Source organism: Garra rufa, chromosome 6 (assembly GCF_049309525.1).
Source record: "Garra rufa chromosome 6, GarRuf1.0, whole genome shotgun sequence".
Lineage (NCBI taxonomy): Eukaryota > Metazoa > Chordata > Actinopteri > Cypriniformes > Cyprinidae > Garra > Garra rufa.
In genome coordinates this window covers 20,643,511-20,667,256 of record NC_133366.1, presented here as the reverse complement: position 1 = coordinate 20,667,256, position 23,746 = coordinate 20,643,511, and the positions used below count along the sequence as shown (strand labels likewise).

The window sequence follows — 23,746 nt, the reverse complement described above, 5'->3', positions numbered from 1 at the left end:
CCTATATTTGAACAAGAAGGCTTAACAATGTTTATTTAGAATATAAAAACCTATCTTTAACGTGAAATGAGGTGATGAAAGAACAAAAGAAGCCTGTGGCATGACTGTTAGTACTCTTACAGATGCAGAATGAGTATGACTGCACTACATCTAGTATGTCTTTTTGACCCTGTCAGGGCCTGTAGGCTCCACCCCTTCCACGCATGCCTTCGGTGTGGCGAGGGGCCGCAACATCATTGGCCTGCTGCAGTGTTATGAACGGGTGGGGTTCAAATCTCAGCTCAAAACAATCGTCAGCTGTTGCACTTTGAGTCATGGGCAGGGCCTTCGGCTCTCTAATGCAGCATACTAAATAAATACTAACATGACTGACCTACATGCAACATGAGCCCTTCGTACCTAGATGGTTAACCTTACATTAGAATATACAGTTCTCTCATACCTTAAGAATGCAATAAAAAACACATTTATGCCAGGTGAAGAGATCTGTCACAGTAATAGGTAAAACTGAAAAATGTTAAATGCCTTTAGGGAATCAAACAATTTTTATACTGTGAAAGCAATTTGCAAATTAACTACAGATAACATACATATTAGTCTTTGAAATGTAAAGGACTTAAATTAGGTGCCGTTGGATGTTCAACCAAAGGGTTTGAAAGCAAGTTCCTGAACAGCTCATTTAAGGTGACATGACTCAACATAAGCAGCCGTCTTGTGTAATCACAGAGTCATTGAGAAAGAGGACACAAATAACTGATGGCAATATAACTCACTTCCTGTGGCAAAGCTGTGACTCAAACAGCGCTGAAGCATGCAGGAACCAACAGACGACTGATGTCACTTTATAAAGTATGTGTTGAACTCAGTGTTAAGGCTGATTACAGTTTGTTTGTTTTTTTTTCCTGCATGCAAATGACCACAATTCCAAAACTGCTTTTTTAGCCTGCAAGGATTTGAGAAAAATGTGTAACCCTGTGTTTTAATGCAAGTCTCAACTGGTTGTGCTTACCATCAGATCTCTTTGGTCTTCCAAGTTTCTGAGAAAGGAGGAGAATTCTTGCAATGATTCATCTGAAATGGCATACATGCAGACAGTGAACAAATTTTGATCTATGCATGAGTATTTACATATTTCTCAGGATGTGAGCTGCCCATCTGAAAAAAACATATGAATCATGAATGGTTCACACGCACAAATCTCACCCACATTACACTAGCAAGCAAGTATTAAAATAAATGGAAATGTATGTATGTGCGTAAATAAATATATGCAAAAAAAAAAAAAAAAAAAACTACTCACCAATGCACTTCTCATCATCAGTTTTGGCATCGCCGATGTACTCAAATTTAAACTCACCCAGGCACTGAGCAAACTTCTTCTGCGCCAATGAAAGCTCTGCAAAACAGAGACAGAAGAGTTAAAGCTTTTAAATCCAAAGGCAAATGAAGAATTGCTTTATTTGTGGATGTTTCAGTGTTTCTGTTTTTCCATTTTTTTCATTCAGGAAGGTGTTCATTTTAATAAAACAAAACATTATGGCATTATACAAAACATTATTAAAATAAAATAAGATATAAATCAAATAAATAAAATAAAACTTAAAATAAGAATCAGAAAAAAATATATATATATATAAATTAATAAATAAAATAAAATTTTATTGAAATAAAACAAACAATAAGTGAAAAATAAAATAAAACTTTATTGAAATAAAAAATAAGGAATAAAATATAAATAAATTTTAATTTAAATAAAAAAAATAAGAAATAAAATAACATGTAAAAAAAGAAAATAAAAATATTTAAATAAAATAAGAAATAAAATAAAAAATAAGAAAATAAGAAATAAAATTAAATTGTATTGAAATAAAACAATAAAATTTAAATAAAATAAAATAAATTTACATTTACATAACAAATAAGATATTAAAATAAAATAAATAAAAGAAAGTGTTATTGAAATAAAACAAACAAAATCAAATTTAAATAAAATAACATGTAAATAAAAAAATAAATAAAATCAAATTTAAATAAATAAAATTAAATGTAAATAAAAATATTAAATAAAATAAGAAATAAAACAAAATTCAATTAAAATAAAAAAAGAAATAAAATAAAATACTATTTAAATAAAATAAGAAATAAAATTAAAACGATAATAAAATAGGAAATAAAATCAGATTTAAATAAAAATAAATAAAATCTAATTTAAATAAAATAAGAAATAAAATAACAAAACAAAAAATAAAAATAAAGGTTCAATAAAAATATAATAATTTTTATTTATAAAATGAATACTTGTATTCATCAAGGTCATACAAAATATTTTTTTATATAAATAAACACTTTTTTCCCCATTAATGAATACTGAATAATAGTGGAAATTGTGGTTTAACCAAGTTTCCACAAAAAAATATGAAACAGCTGTTTTCAACATTAATAATAATACATTTTTTTTTTTTAAATAAGCATATAAAATTATTTCTGAAGGATCATGTGACACTGAAGATTGGAGTAAAGGCTGTTAAAAATTTAGCCATTACAGGAATAATAACATTTTAAAATATACTAAAAGCGTTATAAACTCAGCCTTGGTATACACAAGAGACGTCTTTCAAAAATGTATCAACCCTAAACTTTTGAATGATAATGTATGTAATCCAAACCATGCCATGACCTTAAACATTGTAGGCACACACAATCCTTTTATTGTAGTGCACTGAAAATATTTGGATGGCATTGCCCTCTATTAAGGAGCACAGAAAAGCATTCCCGAAGAACAGCTTAACAATACCACCCATTCATAGATATGAGTTGGTCATAATGAAAGTTATGCTCTGCAAACATCCTGCTGGACTCTTATGTTGCCAAGAGCATCCTGAAGGAACAAGTGTTGCTAGTAGATATCAAGAATTTCCCTCAATCTGGAAAACCCACAGAGAAGAAAAAAAAAAAAAAAAAAAAAAAAAGAGGTGGGACTTTGCCTGGAACATAAGGCTGGGAGAGGATTTTTAAATCAGAGGGAGCAAATTTCATTCTGTGGATTCCCAAAGGATGATCCCGATATAAGTGAACTCTCACTGGAGTCCGTGGGACAGAGTGCTGGGATATTTTAGGACGAACACTATGAGTGGTATCCAGCACTGCAGCGTTGTCAACATCGACAGCTGGGCCCGTCCGTGTGAAATGAGCTGGCACCAATTGACCTATCGCATCTTCTCCTGCTTACTGTGGTGGTTTCTAAATTTGCTCACCATATTTGTCATAGATTTACAATCTTTTATCCTTGTAATCCACTTGTAAAGCCATTCTGATTGATTCCATTCAATCATTCAGGCTTGTAACAGTCTGGGACAAGAATAAATGACCTGAATAAAAAAAAGACTATTAGAACTGACTATCAGAAATGTTGTGGTTTACACAAAAGGAGTTTTCAAGATGTGTGGTTTAGTCTGATATTGGTTGTGCATGACCTATATTTCATTTATGACCTCAAAGCTACCCATTAAGCTGCTTACTCCACCCTCATGCCCGGTCCAAACTAAAAACGCTTGGTGGACTCATCTGTGCAGGTTGGAGTAAATGTGGATTACTATACAACAAAGCTCAACCATGTGAGTCTGGCAGAGTGGGCCTGCTGACTACATGACCCCCGGACAGAGCGGACTGAGAATGTCAAGAGATAAATGTGAATGATAAACACTACGCTCTAGGGCAGGAAAGCAGTAGGACAGGGCAGGACAGGACTCACATTTTTGACTCTAAACAAGCACCCCTGTGACATTCAGTGTGGTTTTATGTAAATAAAATACTTTGAAGGCAATTACAGTGAGGGAAAAAAAAACTATTTGATCCCCTGCTTATTTTGTACGTTTACCCACTGACAAACAAACGATCAGTCTATAATTTGAATGGTAGGTTTATTTGAAAAGTGAGAGGCAGAATAACAACAACAACAACAACAACAAAAAACGCATTTCAAAAAAGTTATAAACTGATTAGCATTTTAATGAGTGAAATAAACATTTGACCCCTTCGCAAAACATGATGGCAAAACCCTTGTTGGCAGTCACAAAGGTCACACGTTTCTTGTAGTTGGCCACCAGGTTTGTACACATGGAGGGATTTTGCCCCACTTCTCTTTGCAGATCGTCGTCCAAGTCATTAAGGTTCGAGGCTGACGTTTGGCAACTCAAACCTTCAGCTCCCTCTACAGATTTTCTATGGAATTAAGGTCTGGAGACTGGCAAGGACACTTCAGAGAACCCTAATGTGCTTCTTCTTGAGCCACTCCTTTGTTGTCTTAGCCGTGTGTTTTTGGTCATTGTCATGCTGGAATACTCATCCACGACCCATTTTCAATGGTTCTCACCCAACGGTACATCATCCCTTTGATGCGGTACAGTTGTCCTGTCCCCTTAGCAGAACCCCCCCCCCCCCCCCCCCCAAAGCATAATGTTTGATGGTGGGGATGGTGTTCTTGGGGTCATAGGCAACATTCCTCCTCCGCCAAACACGGTGAATTGAGTTAATGCCAAAGAGCTCAATTGTAGTCTCATCTGATCACAACACTTTCACCCAGTTCTCCTCTAAATCATTCAGATGTTCATTGGCAAACTTCAGATGGGCCTGTGCATTCTTGAGCAGGGGGACCTTGTGGGCGCTGCAGGATTTCAGTCCATCACGGCGTAGTGTGTTACCAATTGTTTTCCTGGTGACTATGGTCCCAGCTGCCTTGAGATCATTGACAAGATCCTCCCGTGTAGTTCTGGGCTGATTCCTCACCGTTCTCATGGTCATTGAAACTCCACGAGGTGAGATTGTGCATGGAGTTCCAGACCGAGGGAGATTGACAGTTATTTTGTGATTCTTCAATTTGCGAAAAGTCACACAAACTGTTATCACCTTTTCACCAAGATGCTTGGTGATGGTCTTGTAGCCCATTCCTGCCTTGTGTAGGTCTACAATCTTGTTCCTGACATCCCTGGACAGCTTTTCGGTCTCGGCCACGGTGGAGAGTTTGGAATCTGATTGATTGACTGCTTCTGTGGATTGATGTGAGTGCTCCTTTAAGAGAGTGCTCCTTAATCTCATCTTGTTACCTGTATACAAGACACCTGGGAGCCAGAAATATTGCTGATTGATAAGCGATCAAATACTTATTTCACTCATTAAAATGCAAATAAATGTTAAACTTTTTTGAAATGCGTTTTTCTAGTTTTTGTTCAAAACCTACCATTAAACCTACCATTAAAAATATAAACTGATCATTTATTTGTAAGTGGGCAAACATACAAAATCAACAAATATTTTTTTCCCTCACTGTATGTGGCAAGTTTATGGAAACATATCATGGTAGTTTCATGGCATACCTTGGACAATGTGGTGAAAAAATGCTCTGTATAAAAATAATAAATGTAGTTATGAGGGATGTCAATCGTAAGTAGGGCTAGGCGATAAAATGATAATTATGCGATATAAATTTACTTGATATACAATAACAAGAGTTTGATAGATGTTCAATATAATGTTTATGCACCAAAAGCGGAGTGAAACAGCACTACTCATTTGAACCGCACCACATGGACCGTTTATCCACTCGGCTCAAAGTTCAAACAGCAGCGAAGCACGAGATTACTAAAGAAGATGCGTTTACTCACTGATCAGTCTTGGTCATGCAAGCACTAACCAACACTGTGACAATCTAGTGTGAAACACTTGAATTCACCAAAGAACACAAATGACTCAGTGATTAAAACTAGTTTAAGGCCAGATGAAACAGCACTGACAAACAGGAAAAACACTGTGCACAACTATATAGTCACAAATCTTTGGGATTTACAAATCGGCATAATTTACCATGGATTTACTGTAGTAACACTAACTGCACAATAGTATTGCGGCAGAAATGTGGGATATTCGTATTGAATTTTATTACATTATTAATGTAGACATATATTAAATGAGTAATGGAATAATATTACAGCATTTTTTGCTTAAGCGATGTATTTAGCAATGTTTTTCTTACAAACACCTAGAATTTATACAGTTACATTTTTACCGTGGTAATGAGGGGCTATATATATGTGGTTTTAACTGTGGTGATCATGAAATCTATGCTACTATGGAGAACCAATGGTTAATTTTAATAAAACTCTAACAGTCAGAATAATTACAATTTCACCATATTAAAATTTGTTACAATTTCTACAGATGTTACTGTTCTTGATCATGAACATAAATTTCCATCTGCATCAAATGTGCATTTCTAAAGAAAAAAAAAAAGTTACAAAAAGTAATATTATTAATAATTAACTGTGCCAAAGATACAGTCAAACTAAAATTTGTTCAGACACCTTCAACATTTTTCACATTATCAGTTTATTCGCTATAGTTTAGAAAATGGTAATAAAATATAACAAGAACTCAGAACAAATTCATCTTCATAATCACAAATGAATTATAGTCAAACCAAAATTTATTCAGATACCTTCAAATTTTCTTACATTATCACAGTTTATTCACTATAGTTTTGAAAATGGTAATAAAATATGAAGAGTTAAACTGTGTCAGAACAAATTCATCTTGATAATGTCAGATAACTTTGATAGAAAGGTATGTAACAAGACATGGTCAGGTCAAAGCGTCAAATCAAATTTTTGGTCCCAAATTTTTATTAATTTTACTGGTAGTCCACTGTACGAAGAATTTTTGGGTATAATATGTCACAGTTTACTTTATTTTGCTACTCTAACTTACATATATGAACTTTAGTGTCCTTTGTAAAAAAAAAAAAATAATAATAATAAAAAAATACATCCGGTGTCTGAATAATTTTTGGTTTGACTCTATGTATCATCAAAAGTCAAGCAACACAAACTTCATAATCTGAAACAATATTACTCATTAGAATATGCAAAAAAAAAATATATATATATATTTTGTTAAAGAAAAATGACTGTAAAAGTGTAAAAAATTTAAAAACGTTAGGCGTTTGTCATGTCATGACCATAAAGAGTAGATTAAAACCACAATTAACGGTCTGGTTTCTACAACTTTCACTTAGCAGCAAAAATCTACCTTTAAAATTGAAAGAAATAAAGATTTGAAACTTATCATTATCAAATGATGAATAAAGTATTTTATTGCAATAATTTTTGGCCATATTGCCCAGCCCTAATCATAAGCTATCTACAATTAATTATACATAATACTATCTAATTAGAATTAAATGACATAATTTGTTGAGAAAAGCCTATATATATTATTAACATATCACTGAACCGAAGAAAAGGTAGTATAAACAATAAGCATAAACTATAATTCTGTATTTTTATTGCAATTATTATTATTGCAATATACAACTCTGTCCTCAGCTCTAAGGATATAATAGACAGACAGACAGATAAATGGATAGACAGACAGATTTAGCTCAGTGTGAGGTATGGTAATTCAAACTTTTATACGGCAGCCATCCACCCATCTGTAAATATAACATCTGTCCAATGACGCCCCTGATATCAGATTCACTGCGTGCAAACAAGGCTGATCACCAACTGTAATTCTAGTACGCATTAGGAAGGGCAAATGGCAGCCAGTGGGCACAAGATTAAATCAACACACTGTTTGTGGAGCTTGTGTTTTTTTTTCGGCAAGGCTCAAAATAGAAATGACAGGATACAGTATTCTTTCCTTTCTTCCGCATGTGTGTAAGGTAGGCATCGCTCTGTAAACACATGAAGACGTGGCTGTAGAAGTTGCCACATGCTGCAACACGCAATATGAGAATGTGGCTCAATAGACCTCCGGTTAAAGTTATATGATATATTATACATAAAAATATACACATCAAGATAAATTATAGATTTTTATACAATTGTACATATTTCTAATATGAGTCATTTGTTTCTTGTATAGTTAATCAGTCAAACAATTTTCAATAGTAGTGGACAGTTACAGCAATAATTGAACTCTATATGAATCAATGACAATGAATATTTGACCATTGATAATGAAAAGTGACAGGAAGAATTCTATTTAAAGACTAACACCAATCTTCAAATCTACTATACACTGAAAGAAGATATCTAAGCAAGCTTAGAAACTTGAGAAGTGGTCTACCCCGTATGCTCTGGACTCTACACAACAACGCTGACCCAGCATTAGCATGCAGGCACAAACAGGACAGTTAGAGACCTGACTCATGGCATTGAGCTCTGCTGTTCACTCATGGGGAATGCTTGAAGAATTGATTTGCTTTGGAGGTTTGAAAAGAATGTGACTGAAGGGGTCTTAGGATGTACAACCATAAAGGGCATCTGTTAGTGTTATGGAAAATTCAAGAAAGTGTGTTGACAGCACGCACACATGGAGGTTCGGCCCACTAACAATCCCTAAAAATTCCCTGGTTGATCCTAGGGAATTCCTTCAACAGTGAAGCATTCTGAAAACACAAACCAAAAACAACACGCCCTGGAAACAGTGATTCTAAAGTCAAACTCTGAGGACAGCCAAACCCTGGTGCTGACCCAAGCAAAATATTTTGTCAAATTTATGAGAGACTCAGAGACCGTTGCAATTTTCTGTACCAAACATAAGCCACAGCTTTGATAACAAATATATTACGTAGACCTTAAAACGTTAGCAGAAAGCCACTTGTTCCAAGAAACTGACAACTCTGTCATGTTGACCTATATATTACAGAGATGTTAAATACGGGTTTGCTGCCTTATTGGCAAAACAAAGGCACTGGCAGAGACGCATATTTTCGTTTCAAACACAGAGGCCTGTATTTAAAGTGACATTATGTTTTGAAATGAAAGTAAAGACACACTCTGCTAATATTTTAAACTACAAGGCCTGCTCCACCAGTGACAACCTTTCAAAAAATAATTCATCCAAAAAATGTATTATTTATACATTTATTAGGGATGCACGATATGAACATTTTTTACCGATACCGATAGCCGATAATTAAGTCCTTCTTGTGGCCGATACCGATACGTTCATATTTTTATATGATAATTTTGTGCACCCAGGAGAATACAAAATCTGAGATAAACTAATGAAATGTATATTAGTGTATATATCTGGGTCTAACAATCATAGCAAACATCAGTCCTGACTCTTCAAAAATGTTTTTATTTTTTGTGTAAGGCACCTCAATTCTAAATAAATAAAATGCTTTGACATTTGTCAACCTGGAAAAAATGAAAAGTGCATCATGGAGTAACGTCAGATGTCCAAATGTCCGTTAAAGCTTCTTATTGATCATATTATGAATGTGTGCAGCAACCAAATCGTACAAGGCGGGGAATAAAACATCAGAATCGAGATAAAAACATCAACTTTTCAGAATGCCGCAAGCCCAACGCAGGTCATATGACATGAACCAACCAATCAGCTTCTCCCGTTCTCTTAATAACATTGAAAGCACTGCCAAGGTGGAGAAACAGCTTATCATAGCTGTACAGGAATAACCATTTTTAAATAAATTTAATAACAGAGCTACTGCAAGCAATTTTTAATGCTGAAAATCCATTTATCCTTTGCTGAAACTTCCGCGTCTTTATGGAAGAGCGCAGGTCATGTTTGCTTAGCAACGGCAGACGCCACAGCAGAGCAGGCTACAGAGCAGTTTGGAAAGAAAGAGAAAGCGGCGCGACTAGCGTTTTCCACGCGTTTTTAGGCGCGACATGTGAACGGCCCCCTTAAACAGATTCACCGCGATGACGACCTCTGAAGTGAGATTTGTTGTGTTAAAACTTGACGGCTTTTTACCTCCTCTCAGAATCCTTGGTAAACATGTGTTGCAAATAGCAATAGCATCGTCCTCCTCTGTCACCGCGAAAAACTTCCAGACCGGCGAAGACGATGATGACGACACAGATGATGACGTATTACACGCGACAAAGTCCGAGAGTCACTGCAGTTTACAGCTGCAGTCACTTGCACTCAGAAAGCAGATGAATCTCAGATAAACCAGACTGATTGATTGATTTACCAGCAAGAGTACTTTATCAGATCGGATCTCATTTATTTATCGGAGCAATAAAAATGAAGTAATTTTTACCCATATCAGTCGATAATTTATCCGTCCGATAAATATCGTGCATCCCTAATATTTATACTGTAAATCATTGTTTGATTTTTTTCTTCTATGTAACAAAATGAGAAGTTAAGCTGAATGTTCATGCTGCTCTTTTCCACACAATTAAAGTGAGTGGTAACTAGCGACATGTCAAGCTCAAAAAAGACAATAAAAGAAACTCCAGTTCGGAAATCGCGGAAAAACCCAGTCATAAAATTGGAATTTACTGTATAACGCAGAATGTCAAGGAATTTGCCAAATTTTGGATGAATAAATCATAAGTAGGTCAGTGCACAAATCATAACGCAATATGGACTAGAGTCTGTGAATATTAAGCTGCAAAAAGACTTTAAATATGAATCCTGCATGTGTCTCGTGTGGTTTCTTTTACTGTCTTTTCAGCCTCTGCCACCTCAAAATTATTATATGAACACATTACCATAATCTGTATAACTGCTCTAAGAGTCACTTTATCATTCATTCATTCACAGTTCATCATTTTAAAAGAAATATTTACCATAAGAAAATATTTACCAGAATAGATTTACAAAACAATATATGTAAATATACAACACAGAAATAAATAAATACATAAAATAATTATATATATATATATATATATATATATATATATATATATATATATATATATATATATATATATATATAGATTTTTTTTTTATAATAAAAACATAAAATTTGTTAAAAATAAAACTGAATTTGAGAAAAAAATATATATATTTCATAGGGCAATGATGCAAACTGTCACTGGTTCTCATGTATCAATAGTAACTGGTTGATTGTGAGATGCCAAATTTAAATATGAACACGATGAAGTTGTATGGACTACTTTTATGATTATTTTTGGACCTTTGCAACAAGTTATTTTTAAATCTATGTTGTAATTTACACAGTATACAAGTTGTGCACAAATAAAATTGTAAAATTTTAAAATAAATTGTTAAAGTTTTATTCATTCATTTCATTAGACAACATTTTATAATAAAAATTATGTTACATAAATAAATACACACACACACATACATACATAATAATGAATTTTCCATAAATTTAAATAATTCTGTTGCATAATATTTAATATTAATATATGTTCTGTCCAATTTTATGGTGCTACTTTCAAAAAAGTGTGGTTATTTTATTGCCTTTTTAAAAAAGTTAAATTAAAAAGTTGTACACAATTACTCTTTATTATTTAATAAAACAAAAAATAATTATTACAAAGCATTTTCAGTTTTCACCCAAGTTTTTCAGAATTTTCATTAAGATGCATCTCTACAAAACACTAATTGTTTACGTTCACTCTCCAGGTCTAACAAACATGTGGAATGCATTTTCTTCACCATTAATATTGTGATACATTTAGATGTTGAATGATAAAGGCAAAATAAATAAAGTAAAAAAATAAAAAAAAGAAACATTTATAACCACTAAAACTGACAATTTCTCAAGCCATCACCAGTGTTTCTCAAACTTTCTGGTAAAACATCAGACTAACAACATCTGCTTTTAAGGAAACAAAGGTTTCTTTCTGCACTCAAAGTTATAGTCTTACTGCAGCCAAAAGAGGATAAACACACACACTTGTGTATATGTGGTTTACAGGGACTCTTCATACATGGAATGGTTTTTATACTGTACAAACTGTATTTTCTATCATCCTACCCCAACCCTAAACCTAAACTTACTTACTTACAGGAAACTTCTAGCAGTTTTTGAGTTTCAAAAAACAGTTTAGTACGTTTCACAAATCTTTTGGTTTATAGGAAAACAGGAATTGTCCTCATAAACCATGTTTACATTGTAGAACCCATGTCTTTATAGACATTTGTGTTCTTATAAACCATATATACCAGAACACACACACACAAGACACTGTCTCAGGCTAAATTGTGTAATAGCATTACTCAGTGTCTGATTACACAAATGTCTCTGCAAGACACACCTCTCACTCCTTTGTAATTTGTGCACCGTTTGATCTGTCTTACATGGTTGAACACAGCACTGGATGAGCAGCTCATAACAGTGTGTGGGTTTATCAAGTTTGAGTAATTCTCTATAAAAAATCTGTTGCGTTGCACCAACGTTGCAGAAAATACATTAAAGAAATATTAGCTGATCCTACAGACAGATCCACATTGCTAAACGTGTTGATGATCTGTGGTTTATCTTGGTTCATCTATATACGTCACTGAGCCCAGGAAACAAAAAAAAAGAGAAAAGCAGGAAAATGCCCCTCCTATTGCTTATCACAGGAAACCATGTTTGTAAAACATCTGTACTTTAGCACATTCTACGAGACAGTGAGGCATGACTCTTCTGAAGGCATTTCGCAAAAGTTTAAAGGATGACCCAAAGACAGTGCCTGAGAAATAAAGACGTATGCACTTCAGCACCTGAACTGCCTTTGGGCTGCAGAAACACACCCAGCCTTAATCACTGCAATCATTCATATGCACTGTTAACCTTAGAAAACACTTGGTAACTTGTCATTTAGCAAATACTTATTATCTCAAACAATTTACAGTAATGGCATGGGCAGTCTTTCTGAAATGCTTTTGTGCCTTTAGTGCTTGGGAAAGAGAATTTCAGTAATTCAGTTATTTCAGTTTATGCACAGCCCTTACATGGGAACAGAGCTAGTACAACTCTAGTGAAGACACTGAGCTATGAACAACTAACTGATTTGTTGCCAAACTGAAGTTAAATAATATAAATAATAATAATAATAATAATAATAATAATAATACCATCTAGAAAGGGTCCTTTTTGGATTGAGATTTTGTGAGCAGTATGGTTTGAATTTACTCAGAAATTCCCCATTGAGTCACATACTGAATATAAAACAGAAACTTCATTTGGGAAAGTGACGTAACTCACAATGACGTCCTGATTGCACCCACATGTGTGCTTTCGTTCAGGGGTCATCACAGCGAATCAAGACTCAGCATGCTTTTAAACCAGATAGCCTACAGCATGTTCACATAGTTAGTAATCAGTAGTGTAGTTATAGAAATTTAAAAGGGAAACCCTAATCTTAGATCTTTTTTTTTTTACTTAAAGACTGACTCATGAGACCTGATGCAGAGAAATTAGCCTGTTTGTTTTGGTTGTGACAAAGAGGTCTAACCAAACAAAGTAGTTTGGCAGTCATTGAAAAAAAAAGGTTTTGTTAAGAATTAGGTGAATGGTTTATACTTACATAAGATGAAGACTCTACTCTTAATAATTTTCTATTTAAAAACAGTGTGTTAATTATATGCAGGGCGAGTCATCCCGTAAATGCATTTCGCCATGTTGAAATGAAGTTACACCCATTGTGTTTTATCAAACGTTGGAGAGAATCCTACAAAATGCATGATATTTTTTATTTAGTACTGACCTGAATAAGATGTTTCACATAAAAGACATTTACAAAAAATAATACTTGAATTTATAACGACCCTGTTCAAAAGTAATAATACTTAATACTGTGTTGTTACCTGAATGATCTATAGCTGTTTTTTTGTTTTTGTTTTTTTGTTTAGTGATAGTTAAGAGTTCCTTGTTTGTCCTGAACAGGTAAAAACTACTCGCTGTTCTTCAGAAATTCAGAAAATGGCTTTTCAGAACCCTTTCCAGCAATGACTATGATTTTGAGACCCTTTTCACACTGAGGACAACTGAGGGACTTATATGCAACTATTACAGAAGGTTCAAACACTAATGCTCCAGAAGTAAACACAATGCATTAAAAGCCAGGGGGTGAAAACTTTTTGAATTTGAAGATCAGGGTATATTTCACTTATTTTGTCTTCTGGGAAGCATGCAAGTATTTTCTGTAGCTTCTGAAAAGCAGCACTAAAAAAATTGGCAAAATAAGAAAAATGTACACATCTTCATTCTGTCCAAATGTTTTCACCCCCGAGCACTTAATGCACTGTTTTTCCTTTTGGAGCATCTCTGACAATGCTCTGACAATGCTCGCATTCGATATTTAGCTCGATATGGCGTAGCTTGTCAGAGATTTACGTCTCTGTTTATCAATTGCCGCTCCAGCGGAACCTGAGCGGAACGCACGTGATGGAGATTTACTACTAATCAAAGCACCGGCTTCATTGACTAAACGCGCATCACAATATCGTTCGATATATTGCCCAGCCCTAATCGGTGAGTGTCTGAACCTTCTGTAATAGTTGCATATATGACACTGAGTCCCTCAGTTGTCCTCAATGTGTAAAGATGGATCTAAAAATCATACAGTCATCGTTGGAAAAGGATCAAATACACAAAAATGTTGAAAAAACAAAGAATTTGTGGGACCTGAAGGATTTTTCTGAAGAACAGCGGGCAGTTTAACTGTTCAGGACAAATAAGGGACTTGACAAAAAAAGCTGAGGATCATTCAGGTATTAAGAATCAGTATTAAGTAGGGATGCACCGATCCGTATCAGCCGATCACTTGAGCGTTTTGTCAGTAAAGCCGGTTCTGTAATCAGCGGTAAATGCCATCAGGTGCGTGATTTCACGTTGAGCCGTATATACTACACACAGCCGTTGTTCACTGACGAGCTGCGCACTTTCACACTGATAATGAACATTGATTTGCGCAGCTCGTCTGTAAACAACGGCTGTGTGTAGTAGTGATGCGCGGATGGCGGTTATATCCGCGGGCGCTGCGGATAATCCGCGGGTCGGGTGGGTCGGGTAATAAAAAAATGCATTCTGATTATTTGCGGGTGGGTCGCGGGTGGACGAGATAAATCAATAATGATGCCAATATTAACTAAATTTTTTATATGAACCTGTTTTAAATACTTTTTTCATCAGGCATACGATTTCATTTGTGTGTGTGTGTGTGTGTGTGTGTGTGTGTGTGTGTGTGTGTGTGTGTGCATGTTCGTCTGTTCGAGAAGTTGCGGTGAGAGAAACAGTGACATTCCATATAAAGTTTAAAGGGAGTTATGCTTGTGTTAATGGTATTGAGTACGGTAATGCAGTGGTGCATTATCCAAAATCATGACAGTCTACCACATGAAGAGCTAATTGCATGTTAATAAATGCAAATATTCCCTAAAACTAAAGACAGTGATGTGGTTAGGACCGTGGCGCCGGCTTCTTTTGAAATATATTTGACGATTGTGCCTGAGCGCCTGCGCTCGCTCTGTCCACTTCTCCACTCCAGATGCTGCCTGTTCATACGCAAGAGCATGTAAGGAGAGATGCGCAGTGGTATAATAATACATATTATTGATTACTTATTTGAATCAGTACATTATAACGAAATCAATACCTTAACAATGTAAAGAAGCAGATTTTTACGATCAGAATATTCCTAAACTAGTGAACCACTGTAGCCTAAAGTTAAGTCCAAGCATCCAGTATGCGTTCATATGGATCTAATACAGAGAAAACCCGGACGATTTCATCAGAGATTGTGGAGAGTCGCGCCCAGATGTCAGAACATAACGTTATTCTTTTCAGCGTGGATTTGGCTTAAAATCACGAGTGATTAAACGTATTTGAGTGCACAGCGATGTGCAGATCAGATGAATCAATCTGCTGTTAAAATGAACCATCCATTCCTCATGTCATCATGCAAAACTAAGAATAAAAAAAGTATAATATGACGATCGGGTGCGGGTCGGGTGCGGTTAGCTAAATCAGACAAAAATATAGGTGCGGGTGGGTAGCGGGCGGATAATTTATTTGAAGCTGCGGATTCGGGTGACGTTTGAGCCCATCCGCGCATCTCTAGTGTGTAGTATATACGGCTCAACGTGAAATCACGCACCTGATGGCATTTACCGCTGATTACAGAACCGGCTTTAATGACAAAACGCGCAAGCATGATCGGCCGATTCGTATCGGTGCATCCTTAGTATTAAGAATCAAGTTTATGTAAACTTTTGAATGTGGTCATTTTTCAGGTCAGTACTAAAAAAAATGCATTTTGTATGATCTCTCTTATTTCGGTAAAATAATTAACATTTTGTATATTCTGCAAGGTGTACATAACCTTTTGATTGCAACGATGTGTGTAGCAGTATAGTGATATGAACAGCAAAAATGACTCAATAGAACACACGTATTATTAGTGTTGGGGGGTAATGGATTATAAGTAACAAAAGTTATGTCTGAAGCCAGAAGACAAAATGACCAACAAAGATAGAAAATGAGCATACATACTGGTACGCAATACACAAGGCGGAAAGATTTAACACTTAAGCAGTGATTCCTTTTTGTTGGACATGGCAAGGAAATTAATTATTGTGTAGACGGCTCTCTAATACTCACTAGTATCAATGTAGTTTACATAAAACTTGTATGTAAACGAGGCAGTGCAGCGTCTAATGCCACTGTCGGATTAGTGCTTAAAGTATAGCTTAAATTATAGCAGTGCTAACAAAATACTGAATGTGGCTTTAGTGTATCCTTAAAGTACCTTTGGGAAGAAAAAAATGCAAATATTCAAATCAACTGATCATAAACTCTTTCCATGTCAATCTTTATCTTCTTCCTTGAGGCAAAGAAGCCAAGCCAGATAAAGTCAGCTCATTCCTTACAACGATTCTAAAAATCAGTACATCAGTATGATCTGTAGGTTAGTGTTGATTGAACTCTCTGTAATTTAGAATTTTTATGAACATATAACTATTCCACAGTTATTTGATATCCTAATAAATAAATAAACCACAGTAGTTTTGCTTTGCCTGCTTACAGCAATCAGATGAATGCACTAGAGGTATTCACAGGCCCACTTGGATCTAAAAACCCAAGAACCAAGCGGGTTTGGGTCCAAAATTGTGATGGTTCTCGGGTAATTTAAGATAAATGTGCTTTCCAAATGGACCAGCTAAGCCAGAATTCTTTTAAACTATCGTATACAGACAAGAACCAAACTTTTGCAACCTCACAGACAGAAATCCATCTTTTACACTCTAAAAAATAAATATTCTTTGTTGGCATTGATGGTTCCATGAAGAACATTGAAAATCAATGGAACCTTTCAAACGCAGAAAGGTTCTTTGTAGTCAAAAATATTAGATTTTTTTAAATGTTTCAAATGGTTCAAGAACATAACTGTTCTTTTAAGAATGGTTCACTTAAAGTTTCTTAGTGGAACCAAAACTGGTTCTTCTATTGCATCACTGCAAAAACACTCTTTTGGAGCCTTTATTTTTGTAGATTTTATAGATATTTTGTAGATATAAAATCCATCAGGAAAATCGGGTTGGGTACAGATTTAAGATTTAAAATGTACATTATTAGCACCTGCACAAAATAGATAAGAGTCACTGGTTGGCCATGAGAATAAAACTAAATACCAATGCAATCTCAGTGTTCCGCACAGACATTCCCCAGTGCTCTTAACCAAGTCCTTTTAAGGCGTGTTGGGAGAAATCTTGGAATTGGTCAAGAGGCCCATCTCTGCAGTCTTACACACACAGTCATCTATACTATAATAATTGAGTTTCAGTGTCCGCACTTTTCTTTCTGTAGAAAAGGACACAAAGCAACTAAGACCTTTATTAAACTAATTTGTGAGTGCAGGTTTAAAGAGCACTAAAGTCTCAAGGGGGGAAGGCCTTATGTAACGAAAAAATGCAATGGGACGTGGGGTATGATAGTAAAAACGAACAGATGGAGACGGCTTTGCGGTATTAGGGATTTTATGGGAAGGTTCAGGTCAAGTCCATTCGAACTAATAAAGACGAGGCACATGAAGTCTCAAAATGTCACTCAAATGATGCTCTTTCTTTTAAACAATTCTCGGGTTCTGAACAATGGTTCTGATATTTTAACAATATGAGTTTGTGTAGACAGTATATACACAGAGCAGCTAATTCCCAAGCACTAACAATTCGCAAAGGTGAATTAATAATGCTATGACAAATTCAATGTGATCAATGATGACGAAAACACACCTGAGGGAACTTTTTCGCAAGATGTGAAATATGTACAAATAAGTACACATCACTGCAACATAAATGAACAATAGAGGCGGTAAAACAGTGAGCACTTGTAATGTACCTCAGCCGGCACGGAATTGGACTTAGGATGCGGAATCATTGGGTATGAATCCCATGAAAAACATGACTCATGGTGAAAGAGTTGAAAGATGAGAGATCGAAAAACAAGCTAAAACGGCATGCTTGTGATTGCATTTTTACATCACATTCACTATTTTCCATACTATCGGGTAGATTTAGGTGTAGTGCAGATGGTATGTTTTTTATAACGTCACAGAGCATTAGAGTTATAGCGCCACAGAACTGCGGTACACGTACAAAACCAACATCACATAAAACGTACTATATGTACGTTCATCTGTTCTGGGGGAAAAAACAAATACTCTTTTAGCTCCACTCAATGGACATTTCACATCGAATATGTCACAAAACGTACGTATTTTGTGCCTCGTCATGAATTTAGGTTGAAAAAGAGAGAGAGAAATTGTGACAGAGAAGAATTAGGAACCACAAAACAAAAGAGTGTTCAGGCTGATAACAACCTATCTTTAAATACATAGAGGCCCAAGTTAAAGTACACTTATATTAACCAAACAATGAAACAGAGTTACAGTGGTATAACTCAGTGTAAAGACTTTGTTCACACAGCTTACTAATTCATAAATGTTCAATATTTATTAATCTGTGTGCACCACTTACAACTGTGGTGCGACTCCTGATCTGTATTATTCATCTTGTTGATATTTAATAAGCTCCATAGAGTCAAAGATGATGGTACAGATTTATTTTGCTGAAAGTAATCTACTGTACTGGAGAGTTGTTCGTCAATCCAATTACAAAGCAAAGCTTTTTAAAACTGTTTCAAAAGGTCCCCAAGATACCTAATTTTAGCCATGTTCTACAGCAGCAGCATTATATCCTGCATCCTTGATCTATAAAATGCATTCATGCATTGTAATCTAAGCTTACAGGTGACTATGACCTTATAGGTGACTATAGGAAGTATGCAGTCCAGGTTTAGGTTCAGATCTATCTAAAAATTACAACACACAACAAAATGTCCTATGTTTAAAGAGGTCTTCGGATGCCCTTTTTCTTTAGGGTCTTATTGAAAAGTCTATAATACACTTTGGTTAATTCTCAATAGTAGTGTAATAAAACACCCTTTTACCTTGTCAAAATCAGCTCTGCAAAAAATCAACATTTTATTGTATGGTCCCTTTAAATGCAAATGAGCTCTGCTCGCCCCGCCCCTCTCTGCTGTGGGATTATGAGCCGTAATGTTTACTTTAGCCGCATTTAACGGCAAAACTTGCCAACATGCACATTGTTAAGAAATGCCGTTTGCAGAGATGCATAAAAAACCATTATACTCACTTCTGCTGTGTGTGCATATGTCGATCGGTGCTTTCCTTTTTAAAAACGGAAGTAGCGTTATCCTTTGTGCCTTCAGCGGCTCAGATGTCGGGAGTAAACGACTACTGCTATGTTCATTAATACATCCAACAACAGAAAACCTCAATCACTCAATCGGAGACATTCTTGTCTTCCCCTAGGGGTGGGCGATATGACCTAAAATTAATATCACGGTATTTTTCATCTTTTGAACGGTGACGGTATAATATCATGGTATTACTTTTTTTTGGTACATTTTGGGAGGAGTAGCCTGTCCTGTCCCTTTAGTATGTGAATAAAGTTAATATTTTTATAATATAATAAGTAAATGGTAGGTATCCTTATCAAAAAGAGACATGGAAGAGTATTATGCATTCTCAACATATTTATTTTGCAAAAAAAACCTAAAGGTCTTACTTAACAGTGTACAACAACAACAACAACAAAAATATATTGAAATTTAATTTCTGCAATATTTAAAACCTTTAAATAACTGGGGGAAATCAACCCATATCAACAGTTTAATATAGGGCTGGGCGATTTGGCCTAAAATCAAAATCTCGATTAATTGAACATTTTAACCCGATTACGATTAATGAACGATTATTTTATTCATTAATACAATTATATTTAATTATATTTAAATAATATTTATTTTTTTGCCCTCATAGTTCACTGACAAGTTTTGTACAGTAAATATGCTCACATATTACAAGTGAGAGATTTTTGAATGAAGGGTGCACACACTATCTACTATCTGTGATTATTTATTGAACATCAGTTTTGAACAACTGAAATTAAAGCACACATTGCTTAAAACGAAAAGTCACATTTTTCTAAATTAGTGAAAATAAATAACTTGCACTTTTGGAAACAAAATAAATTATAAAATGATAATAAATATTAAAGTAGAAAATAAGCAGTATCTCTTCTAAATAAAATTACTCTTGTATATCCTGTAAATACTTTTTACTGTATAAATACTGCTTAAGCTCTCCATCGACATGTTGGAGGAATAACATAACGTAACGGAGCGGGGTCACCTGACTCCACACGCAGTAATGTTTTTAAAGGGAAAGTAATTGAAATAATTGACCTGGAAAAATTTGATCGATTATAGGTTCTGAATGTCGATTTCGATTACTTTTCGATTAATCGCCCAGCCCTAGTTTAATAGTAGACCAATTCTGTGGGGAATAATTAATGTCATTGCACAAGAGTACGAAATTTTCGTCCGAGATTTTTGCACGTTAAAAAAAAAAAATACAGGTTATGTTAATCGAGTTTACACACTGCCTCTGAAACTTTCGTCCGTCATAAAAAAAATTCGGATCGTGTTTGATTTTCTGCATTTTCGCATCCACAATAAGCATTTTGATAAGGATGGCGAATATGAGAAAACTATTAAAAAAAAAACACACATACGAAAATCGGACTCAGTGTACAATGACCTTTAGATTTGAATGATCACGGGTCGAAAGTAAGAGATGACAAAAATAGACTGGAGGATTTGCTGCAATCTTGTACTCACTGACAAATATCTATTATAAGATGTGCTGCTCCCTTTACACAGAGTGTGCGTTAATCGCAAAATCGAAAGTAAAAGTAAACAGTGGGAGCGCTAGTTTAAAAGCTATTTCTATACCCTGCATATTAAAAGTGCGAAAATTATATACAATATTAGTTCGCCTCGCGCCCGCTCAATTTGTGATCCGCTGTGTAAATCCTTCGGCCGGCCGACCGGGAAAAGTCCCGGTCGTCCCGATTGCCACTCCGCCCCTGGTATAGGCTACAGGCTCTACCTTTCTTCACAATGTTTCACCAGTCGCTTAATGGCCACTCCCCTTTTACCTATCACCTGCAAAGCTGATACGAATATGTTTTACTTTTTTTATTTACAACAAGATATATAGTATAAGGACAGGTATTCAGACCACAACTGAACGTTTGAAGAAAATGTAATGCCTTATTATTTAGAATTAGCTATTATTGATGTAAATGCAGCCGTTCGAGGCACATAATTGATTTATTACGGTATTGACGGTATTAGAAAATCCATGTCGTGGCGCAATGTCACACCAGTGCTGACTATGACACCGGTGTACCGCCCACCCCCATCTTCCCCTGCACCTGAGTCACACAATGGCGATCGGAGTCGGACTGTTTTAGCTCAGTGAGGGCGGGTCTAAGGTAGGGTGCTCATGTCAATCAACAATCATGGAAGCGGCCTCTATTGGTGTGCCGTCACACTGACAAGAAGCTGAGAATGACCCGATTTTAAAAAGGGGATATTACTTTTGAAGATTAAAAAAATACCACTGGGTGGATATTTATCATTGTAGGGTGGTTGTGTACACAAACTGCCAACACACATTAATTAATAGTCAAACAACATGTAAAAGTGAGTTTTGCATCCGATGACCCCTTTAAGACCTGTATCTCCTTCACATTACCACACTAATGTGACACTGAGGGCACACAGCTAACCATCAAACTAATTTACGAGCAGGACTGTGTTTACACGGCCATCTCTTTGTCTGATCTTCCTGTTTCTCTCACTGATCTTTTCCAGACCTCTGTTCTTCCCTTCCATCCCTCGCTCAACCTTTCTTTCTTTTCCTCTCCTAAGGCCTCTTTTGGCTTAAACCTCTCTAAAGTTAATAAGCACAGTATTTTTTTATTGTCAGAAGAATGACATAATCTTCAACCCTCTGGGCTCAGTTTCAGCATTAATTCCACAAATGCGTTAGAGATATGATCATTCCTGTGGAATACCACTGCAGCCGTTCCAGGGCTGAAACACGTCTACATGCTGAACTGAGATAGCAGTCTTTGGTTTTGAATACTCACTTGAGAGCGATAAGGCCATGACAAATATAGTCTTTGCTAAGCTAGTGAAATAACATATGTTAATTCATTAAAACACACTGACATAAGAGTCTGGGAAAGTGTTGTAAGTGAATTGAAAAGGGATAACTCAACAAAAGGAACTTTTTTTTTTTTTCAAACCAACCTTCGAAAAGGAAAGTCTTGGGTTTGAAGCAACTTGGGGTTTTCATTAAATTTTTTTTATAGTTTACTCAAAAATTGTGTTATTTATTACTCACCTTCATGTTGCTACAAACCCGTAAGACCTTTAATCATTTTCAGAACACAAAATAAGATATTTTTGATGAAATCTGAGAGCTTTCTGACACTGCATAGACAGCAACTCAACTGGCAAGTTCAAGGCCCAGAAAGGTTGTGAGTACGTTAAAATAGTTCATGTGTAATTTTATGAAGCAATGAAAACAACAATGACTTTATTTAACAATTACTTGTCTTCCCTGTCAATCTTCGACGCATGTTCACGTGAGCGCTCTCTGCAGTATGGCATACAAGCATCTGCACAGCACATGAAGCTCATTTCACTGACCTTCCGATTGCATGATCTCATATCCACTTTAATTCCATTTTAATGAAATATTATGACGATGTTTGGCAGACAATGCATTAAGATTACTGGGAGACTGTTGCCAAACTCAATCCTCGGCAAGAGTTGAGAACATCTCACAGACAATCTTTAAACCGTCTATTTGCTTTGTTTTGAAGATATCAGTGTACAGCTTTTTGCCTCTGGAGTCCTGAAATGTGGAAATCATTTCGACGTTTCAGCAGAGCAAAAACAAATCCTGCAGAAGCTGATGTATGTATTTCCCCCCCATTATTGTAAAGGCGTCTATTGGCTGTGGAATACAAAACCCGCTATTTGTTTCCTATGGACATAGACGAACAAGGATCACATCTCCTCTGGGGAGAGGGGAGGATACGAGGACAAGTCAAAAGGTTGTGTGACAAAGACTGGCTGCTCTGCAGAGGAAACGGACAAAAACAGGAGCGCATCCTCTGAGTGCTTCTCATCCACTGAGGGATTCCTGTTCCACAGCAGATGACAGCCTGGTTGTCACACGTCCCTCTGAATCAAGGATTCCATGGCCAAATGTATCCTCCCAGACTTTTAAAAGGTGGAAAAATTAGGCTTGAGTTATAGTAAAACTTCCCTATAGTTGCAGACTGTTATAGAATAATCTGTGGATTCTTGTTGCATAAAAAATCTTGAGAATGTGCCAACAAGTTTATATTTAATAGGGCTGGGTATTTCTCGATTTTAATCGATTCTCATTTTTACAAAACAATATCGACTCTTAAATAACAGTTTTTAGGTAATGAATGGAACATTGTACTGCGCCTCCCACCCAATAAATCACAATAAGCTTTGTGCTTTATTACTTTTGATATGAAACAAAGTCTC

General features: G+C 35.6%; 1 protein-coding gene across 1 annotated transcript in view; it reads right to left on the bottom strand.

Moving 5' to 3' along the window:
- Positions 1-23,746, bottom strand: part of arhgap10 (Rho GTPase activating protein 10) — an 88,070-nt gene that overhangs the window by 57,565 nt on the left and 6,759 nt on the right. The window contains exons 2-3 of the mRNA XM_073841757.1: positions 1,301-1,396; positions 1,010-1,071 (exon numbers count right to left, since the gene is read on the bottom strand). Coding sequence (XP_073697858.1) covers positions 1,010-1,071; positions 1,301-1,396 — 158 coding nt within the window. The remainder of the gene's footprint in view (positions 1-1,009; positions 1,072-1,300; positions 1,397-23,746) is intronic.